General features: G+C 51.7%; 2 protein-coding genes across 4 annotated transcripts in view; one reads left to right on the forward strand and one right to left on the reverse strand.

Moving 5' to 3' along the window:
* The window catches only part of LOC121020215 (translation initiation factor IF-2-like), a 13,668-nt gene extending 9,940 nt beyond the window's left edge, over window positions 1-3,728 (reverse strand). The window contains exons 1-2 of one of the 2 annotated variants that reach the window (XM_040460163.1): window positions 2,307-3,443; window positions 1,601-1,784 (exon numbers count right to left, since the gene is read on the reverse strand). In XM_040460163.1, the coding sequence (XP_040316097.1) occupies window positions 2,629-3,417 (789 nt within the window). In that variant the 5' untranslated portion in view covers window positions 3,418-3,443 and the 3' untranslated portion in view covers window positions 1,601-1,784; window positions 2,307-2,628. Of the gene's footprint in view, window positions 1-1,600; window positions 1,785-2,306 lie in introns of those variants that run through there. The other variant, XM_040460162.1, reaches the window with a different exon arrangement.
* The window catches only part of MXRA5 (matrix remodeling associated 5), a 31,421-nt gene continuing 25,745 nt past the window's right edge, over window positions 3,376-9,051 (forward strand). For both annotated transcript variants that reach the window (XM_040460160.1, XM_040460161.1), the window contains exons 1-2: window positions 3,376-3,486; window positions 5,735-5,953. In XM_040460160.1, coding sequence (XP_040316094.1) covers window positions 5,763-5,953 — 191 coding nt within the window. In that variant the 5' untranslated portion in view covers window positions 3,376-3,486; window positions 5,735-5,762. The remainder of the gene's footprint in view (window positions 3,487-5,734; window positions 5,954-9,051) is intronic.

Below are 9,051 nucleotides of genomic sequence, written 5' to 3' on the forward strand. Positions count from 1 at the left end.
GCGATGCATTTTCTGCACATCGCTGCCCTACTGGCTGAGCAGAGTTTTCCCCAGCCTCGTGGGCAGAGACACTAACTCGACTGTGCTCGGGAGATCTTCCCTGAGCCTCTGATGTCTTTTCCCCTTTAAATCATGCTGCCGAGAAAATCTGGAAGCGTTTTCGTCCAGGCAATGGAGCAGGAGAGTTCCGAGCGCGCGGTGTGTGAACAAACAAAGGAAACCAGCCTCCTCGCTCCCAGCTACACGAGGAGAAGTTTCCTGTGTAGGCTCTTTTCTCTGTCTCCTGGTCATGGGACAGGATTCAGGGTCAGTCCTTCCCGGGGTGATGCAGCCTGACAGCAGCCGGCCAGGGCAGTCACGTGACTCAGAAGTGAGGTTTAAAATCCCTGTCAAGCAAAGAGCCACGTCACTCTTTGCTCATGCAGGGCCCCGCTTGGAATATTAAACTTTCCCATTCAAAAGCCACAGCCCGTCCGTCCCTGCCTTGATTAGGGGGAAGGGCGGGGGGAAAGGGACACAAAAGACACAAGGACGCAGTAAAAATAAATGACGGTCGGTTCACCGGATCATCCGCATTAAGGACACATACCCTACTGCCTCGCACAGCACCGACAAGGGGGCATCACTGTCCTTATTTCACATGTGGAAAAGCTGAAGTTAGGAAGGTCGAATAGCATATTCCAGGCCACCCAGCCAGGAAACCAGGAGGAGGGAGTGGCTTCAGCCCCGCTGTGTGACTCAGTTACCGACCGCTGGGACGTCTGTACCCTTCTAACAAGACGGGTCCTAAGGTTCTCACAATTAATTCAGATGACACACACTGATGGTGGGTTCCCCACAGCAGAGGACTCTAGGGAGCCTCTGAGCCATGAGCTTGTCTTATCCCCGTGTGCTTAGAAGAACAGTTAGGTCAAGGGCAGGAGTTGGAAGGTGGGGACTGGGCCGGCAAAGCCATTAGATCAAAGATCACGATGCCTGTGGCTCTGGCTTCCAGAACGAGGCCTCTCTGTGGCTCACACATGCCTACCTTCTTGCCGAGACCTCCCGTGCTCGACAGAGACATCGCGACGTCTGATCTCTACTCACAAGGGCATGAGTCCCTTCCTCGTCGGGACCTCATGGAAACCTCATCACCTCCCAGAGGCCTCACTTCCTGATACAAACCCCATGGAGGGGACTGGCCTCTGCGTAGGGCATCCGAGGGGACACCACCCAGTCCACAGCATAGCTATTGTCAAAATTCTGGTTGAAATGGGGACAAGGAAAACACTAGCTGGCACAATCACTAGGTACACCATGCATCCATCCAGACATAGGTTGTTTGGTCAGTAGCACGAATCCCATGGACCCCTGGCAATATGGACGTCAATATCCCTCCTTTGCCCCAAGCACATTCGAAGGAGCCAGCGTTCTGTTTCCTCCCCACCCTCCACGTGGTAGAACAGCGATCACACACGTGACTGTAACTCAACCGACACGCGTTTCTACCTCTGGTGGATTCAAGGAACTCTGTGGGCACTGGTGGTGATTCCACAATGCCTAAAACACGGTTCCAACCCAAGGACTCAACGCCCGACGAAGCAAACAATGCAGCCCAAGCGAGCGTCCAAACAAACGGAGTGAACACATCAAAGCACTGATTTCTTTCTTTCGTGGCACACTCATTGAGAACCGTAATGCCATATGCAAGGATTTGTTGTGTGAGTTGCAGACTGACCTTTTCGATCTACACGTTCCTTGGCAGATTTGAACCTCGTTCGCTCATTCATTCAGTTTGCCCATCACTGGCAAGAGAAGAAGGCACGATCTCTACCATTTGTTCAAAACAGCAGCTGCAAGGGGGGTGGGGACAGTCTGGGAAGAGCTTGGCAGGTCGAATGTCACCTCCGGGCACCTTGGCAACCTTCCCAGCTTGGGTGACCCACTGGGCATTGAGAAAACAAGGGACTGGTGCAGGAAGAGGCTGGCAGGAGGCCCAGAAGACTGCCAATGCGCGTCCCTCCCAAGGCAGCCGGAGAGGTGGGTATAAAGCCCCATCCACTGGGCCCAACAATCTGAGGAGCCAGGATCCACCAGACTGGGCGACCGGGTGACTGTGAGGTCCCCCCAGACAGGCACACGGGCAGAATGGTGTGAGCTTCCAGTTCAGCTCAGTAGACAAACATGAGAAGATGTTGTGGGGAACAAGATTTTTATAAATTCATAGAACGAGTCCCACCAAATAGGTCTGCACTTACTCCTGAAAAGTAAAGCTATAGAGGAAGTGAATCAAGCCACTTATGAACCAGCGTCTACTGATGACCTACCTTGTGGATAATACCGTGGACAAGGGACGCGGAGGAACCCACGTGAGTTTCTTGGGAGAAACCGAGGCAGCCCGGACTCCAGGCATCAGAAGCAACGGAACGCCGGGCTCCTTTGCGGCCGCGTCCTACGACTCCCCGTCTCATGGTCGGCCTTGCAAAGGCTCTATCAGGACCTCTGGAATGTTCCTTTCCTGAATCTTGGCCTTTGGACACCTAGTTTTTTTCTCTCTTCACAGAAGCTCTGTCCTTTCTTCCGGGGGCTGGGGGGGGAGGGGGGGGGTCTCTGCGCGGAATGTCCTCACCTGATCCCTTCCTAACTTTCTCAGGCCCACATTCCTTCTGGAAGCTGGGTGCCCTTCTCCTGCGGCCCCATCTGGCTCCTGGACGCACGGCGCTCTCCAGCCGTGCTGTCGCGCCCCCTCCCCAGGTGGCCCCCAGCTTCCCGCAGCCGGCACCGAGGCTCCCCGCGGCTCCCCGCCCCCGCCCTGCCCCCCCCCCCCGCAGGCCGCTCGTGGGGGCGGGAGGAGCGCGCTCCCACCTTCCGGGCAGGCCGAGTCTGGCGGTCGGGAGAGGCGGGCGTCCAGGAGCCACCGGAGAGGCGGGAGGGCGTGGCTGCGGGTCTCACGTTGCAGCCGGGCCTGCCGGAGGGGGCTCCCGCCCGCACACGGGTTCGGGGGAAGCCTCCAGAGCAAACTCCGGACGGCGCGGAGGGGTGCAAAGCGCGCGCCTTGTCCCTTCCCCGGAAGGAAAGGCGGCCGTTTGGCAGCCCCGCCCGGCGCTCCGGCGCGCCCCCGGCCCCCAGTCCCCGGCCTGGCTCCGGGACCGGCGGGACTCGGTCCCCAAGCCGCTGCGCGCTGGGCCCCGGCCGCTCCCGCAGCCGCAGCGGGCGAGGCGCGATGAAGAGGCGCGAGGAGGGCTGAGCGCAGCGCGCGCGGCCAGGGTCCCTGGGCTCGGGCCCGCGCCCCGTCTCCCCGGGGTGGGGCAGGGCAGGGTGGGGGTGGGCCGAGGCGTGGACTCGGGGAAGCCTCTCGGCGACGCGAATAAAAGGGCGCCGGCTCGCCGCGCCGAGCTGGGAAGCCTCGCCGCCTCGCCCCCGGCCCGGGAAGGGCATGGCCCCGGCGGACCCCCGGCGGTGAGTCAGGGCGCCCCGCTCCCGTGTGTCGCGGCTTCCGGAGGACAGGTGAGCACCGAGGGCGGCCTGGGCGCCCGCGGGGAAGGGGGCGCGGGGTCTGCTGCGCGGGGGCAGTTGGGGGTCGGCCAAGGGTGGGGGCGAGGACGAGGGCGCACAGGCCACTGGGCCAGGGGCTTGCGGGGCCTTTTGGGAAGGACAGACAGGCTGAATCTGGCGGGAGGATCCCCGTCGCCTTAACCTCTCCGCTCCCTTCCCGGGCCACCTCGCGCCTACCCATCCCTGCTCTCCAGGGAGGCGCCCGTGGGACCCCCGAGGGAACCCGAGCCCTCCTGGCGTGGGAGGGCACAGCAGAGCCGCGGGGCCTCCCCGGAGGGCGCTAGAGTCCCCCCCCCCCCGCCTCCTGCTCGAACTCTGGAATGTGGGTGACCCTCGGCCCGCTGGCGGCTGAGCTGCACGGAAGCCGGACAAGTCTTCGCCCGGGAGGGACGGCGCCTGTTGCGCGGGTCCCCGCAAGGCCACCCGAGCCGCGTTCCGGGAAACCCCGTATTTTCCTTACAGCGGCGCTGGAAGCTGGCCAGCTGGTACGGCGGGGGCCAGCCTCCCCTCCCCCCACTCCCCGGGGCGGCCCCGGCGGCTCCGGCGGCTCCGGCGGCTCCGGCGGCTCCGGCCCAGGGCGCCTCCCCGCGCGCGGCGCCAGGTCCGGGCTTCCCTGGGGCGCGCGCTCTCGGTCTCCGGGGACGACCCGGCCAGAGCCGAGGCTTTACAGAAGGCGTCGGCGCGCGGGGGCCCGGGTGGCCCGCGGGCACAGCGCGCGTTCCGGGCGCGGTCGGCGGGGGAGGCTGCAGGAGACTGAGCCCCTCCTCTGGAAAGGCTGCAAGAGAGGACGCGCTCGGGCCGAAGAAGGTGTCTATCTCGAGGTTGTTTAAAGGACCAACAGCGCCGGATTCCTAGCCTGAGCGAGTGGATCAGAGCGTGTTGCCCGCGGTTATCACCTTCCCAGAGCACGCGCGTGTCTTTTGCGCACTTTACACGTGTATTATTATTTTTCAATAAAGTCGTTGCAAGAAGTGAGAAACACATAACATGATTAACGGATGCGCAAAGCATGGACAAAATAATAATAATAATAATAAATAACCACGCATATTCTAAACTGTTGCTTGAAATATCCGCGCATTTCCATGTTTGCGCGCATGGCCTCACTGATCGTGTTTCTTTGACTGCACATGTTTTATAGGTCAATTCCTTTCCTCTTTATCTGATGTCGGATTTCACCAACTTCTTCCCCTATAGCGCACGCACCCACATGTAGTGGAATACATTTTGCTTCGGTGAGCGCGCACCCTTTAAACACTGTAAGAGGACATATGGAACACCTCAAGGAATGTCATTCAAAGAAGGGTATACTCTTAATAACGACCTTGTTGAGAAGTTTATTTTCAGTCAAATATGTACAATATATAATGGCTCGGAATGAACATTGGAGGCGGAGACTTTAATCAGTTACTTTATTATTATAGAAACATTATAGTAATATATATTGTTATATATATGAAGTATATATTATAGTTTTTAATAAGTTACTTTATTATTATAGAAACATAATATATATATTGCTGTATATATAACTATATATTATAGTTACTTTAATCAGATATTTTATTATTATAGGAATATTATGGTATATATTATATTACTATATATATAAAAGTATATATTATAGTTACTTTAATCAGTTACCTTATTATTATAGAAACATATATATATTACTATATATAACTATATTATAGTTACTTTAATCAGATACTTTATTATTATAAGAATATTATAATATATATTATGTTACTATATACATAAAACTATATATTATAGTTACTTTCATCAGTTACTTTACTATTATAGAAACACCAGTATATCTCTCCTCTCTCTATATGGATAAGCAAATATATACACGAATATCTGTACATTTGTATATATGAACACACATGTACGTATATTTTTGTGTGTCTGGTCTCCATCCATTCCATACCGTCGCTCGTCACAGCGTCAGATTTCCAAATGGGAGCGTCAAAGTCAGGAATTGAGATGACCTTCGAAATAATGGTTCCAGATCGCGGGGAAAGATCAGGAAAATAAGTTTCGAGTCTCTTGGCCCGAATATCTTGTGTCAGTGAAGGACACCATGCGGTGATGTCTTGGGAAGCCCCAAACCATCTTGCACAATTCGAAGAACGTTCGCTGCACGTGCGCGCGCTACCTGACAATAAACGGCTCTCCTTCTGTGGTCCCACGACAGGTGTCCAGGGATAACGAATCAGGACAAGATGCCATCATCCCGGGCGCGGTGGCCAGCCCTGTCCGTGGTGCTGATTCTGCTCTGGGGTCATCCACCAGCCGCGCTCGCCTGCCCTCACCCGTGCGCCTGCTACGTCCCCAGCGAGGTCCACTGCACATTTCGGTCCCTGGCTTCTGTGCCCGCCGGCATCTCTAAACATGTGGAAAGAATCAATCTGGGGTTTGTACCACATTCTTACTGAACAATTTCAGCCTCTTTCGTTGCGTGTTTGTTTTTGTTTTTGTTTTTTCACACATGTACGTGCATTTACGAAACTGTCAATGCGTACGACTTTCTGTAAATGCAATCCTTTGGGGGCGATTATATGAATTTATCCGTCAACTGGAATGCTATCATATGATTTAATAACCAGGCATCCTGGATAACTTCAGTGTATCGACAGATTTCCCTTGATAACAATTGCCTACCGTAGAGTAGATACAAATGTGTCTGACACACACATAAATATATAAACATTACTTCAATAGACTTCAGAAACTACTAAAAATAACTTAAAACTCAGTTGGACTTCTCCGACATTCTGTAAGTTATCTGGATGATGCACTTGTGCTCTTGGGGGAATAAAAAGTCCTTGTAGTTTTTAGCTATTTAAAATATGAACATTTTTTTTTTAAATTTTTTTTTTCAACGTTTATTTATTTTTGGGACAGAGAGAGACAGAGCATGAACGGGGGAGGAGCAGAGAGAGAGGGAGACACAGAATCGGAAACAGGCTCCAGGCTCTGAGCCATCAGCCCAGAGCCTGATGCGGGGCTCGAACTCACGGACCGAGAGATCGTGACCTGGCTGAAGTCGGACGCTTAACCGACTGCGCCACCCAGGCGCCCCAAAATATGAACATTTTTTATGAGAGGTTTTATGCAGCATTTCAGGTAGATTTATATTCGTATAGATTTATATTTATATAGATTTGTGTGGAGACATATATTTTTGTATTTTAAAATATCGTTTCATGTGCATAAATGCTTTGTATACATAAATATTAGTTGCCTTAAATTGCAGGTACTCATGTGCAAATTAAGTAATAAACAATTATTTGGACTTACTCAACAAAAAATGTAAGCTATTTTCTACCACCTACAAAACAACAAAAATAACTTAGGCTTTGGTGGCTAGCCACAGACGGGATGTTTTAAGTGAAACGCAATGGCCAATGAACAAATAATTGTAAATGCGCTTGGCATCTTATAGCAGAAGCTTAAAAAAAAAAAATCTTGTGTTTGTAAAGTCCTGTAGCAGAAAAAGAGAATGAAAAGGTAAGACAGTAAGATAGAAAGTTCCCTAATCGAAGGCAGTAGACCATTGAGTAATTTTCTTAGTAAGATCTTGAGAGACCTTATGATTTGAGTATCTGAAAATCCAACCAGAATCATGATAACTCAGTAGGGGAAACAGTTTGACTTTGCCAGAAGAGGGGGTTAAATTTTTTTTAATTTTGTTTTAAAATTTATTCTTGAGAGAGAGAGCACGAGTCGGGGAGAAGGGCAGGGAGAGAAGGAGACACAGATTCCAAAGCAGGTTCCAGGCTCTGAGCTGTCAGCACAGAGCCCCCACGCGGGGCTCGATGCCACGAACTGTGAGATCATGACCTGAGCCCAAGTCAGGTGCTTAACCGACTGAGCCACCCAGTCACCCCCCGCCCCCGCACTTAGAAGAGGGGATTTTAATAGCTAAACCAGTTTCCCCCCGTTACAGCCTTACCATTTGGCAAGTGGGAGACAGAAAGGGGACAGCAGGTACCATTGATTTGAATCCAGGTAGGATGAGCCGCGCTTTGTAGAAACGAAAACAGACTTTATCTGTGACTTCTCTCCTCTCTCGCGTGTCCCGATGTGCAGGATGGTCCTGTCTCCGCACCGTTTCTGTCTTTCTCAGCCTATGGTCCCACCGGCTGTGATTAGCCCCCTGGTTCCTCCAGCCCGACCCCCTGGCAGTGCACACAGTAGGACGTGGCGTCCTACAGGGCGTCGTGCAGTGAAGTATTTTGTACATGTGAAACCTAGCTTCTCAGCTGGAACGTAGTTTCTGGTGGATTCATTTTAACCAACTTTATTTGTTTAACTTTCTTTATTCTGAAAGACAGAGAGAGTGAGAGAGACAGAATCCCAAGCAGGCTCCACACTGTCAGCACAGAGACTGACGTGGGGCTTGAACCCATGAACCATGAGATCACCACCTGAGCCCAGAATCAAGACCCAGATGCTTAATGGACTGAGCCACCCAGGTGCCCCATTTTAAGCTGACTTTGTATGGTAAAGACTATAAATGACTGGGTCCCAAAAGCTTTGCCACTGGAGCAATACATAGATACTGAGATCCTTCCTTTCCCTGTTGATGGCAATAATATTTTCGGGTGTTTTCTGTAATATTAAAGAAAAAAACAAAACAGCTAAAATGTGGCTTCACCGCACGCAAGTGTATAAGTTCCGCCCGGCTAACTTGGTCATAGGAATCTACATGCCACCTTTTCAAATCACTCTTTTTCAAAAACGTTTATGTATTTCTTCTGAGAGAGTGCACACATGATCAGGGAGGGGCAGAGAGAGAGAGAGAATTCCAAGCAGGCTCCATGGTGTCAGCGTGGAGCTCAGTAGCAGGGCTCGAACCCATGAAATAGGAGATCATGAACCTGAGCCAAAATCAAGAATGTGACACTTGACCGCCTGAGCCAGCCCGGTGCCCACTCAATCAGTCTTATATCCCAGCACTGTCTCGGGAAATCAGTCTGCAAGGAGATGATGTTAGTGTCATTGTGCGTTTTGTTGACGGGGGGAAGGAAGAACCAACGGCGATGTCTAATACAGACGGGACTCAGGGTCTGATTTGTGTTTTCGCCATCTGGAAGCAGCAGCATGCTCTCAAGGAATGAGGGATTGTTGGCAAAGCGCTACTGAACTCTCCCATTCCCGCACAGATGTTTTTTCAGGGTGTTGAGTCGGCATTGAAACAGAGAACTGCTGTTTCCTGTTTGGACACAGCCCCAGAGCTTTTTCAAAAATTACTTTCCAAGTATATTTTAAATGTTTGTATTTATTTATTTATTTTAGAGAGACAGAGAGACAGAGAGAGAGAGAGAGAGAGAGAGACAGAGCATGAGCAGGGGAAGGGCAGAGAGAGAGAGGGAGACCCAGAATCCAAAGCAGGCTCCAGGCTCTTGAGCGGTCAGCACAGAGCCCAACGCGGGGCTTGAACAACTACCATAGATAGATAGATTATATATATATATATATATATATATATATATATATATATATATA

Source organism: Herpailurus yagouaroundi, unplaced genomic scaffold (genome assembly GCF_014898765.1).
Source record: "Herpailurus yagouaroundi ecotype Mexico unplaced genomic scaffold, PumYag 248, whole genome shotgun sequence".
In the NCBI taxonomy this organism is placed as follows: domain Eukaryota; kingdom Metazoa; phylum Chordata; class Mammalia; order Carnivora; family Felidae; genus Herpailurus; species Herpailurus yagouaroundi.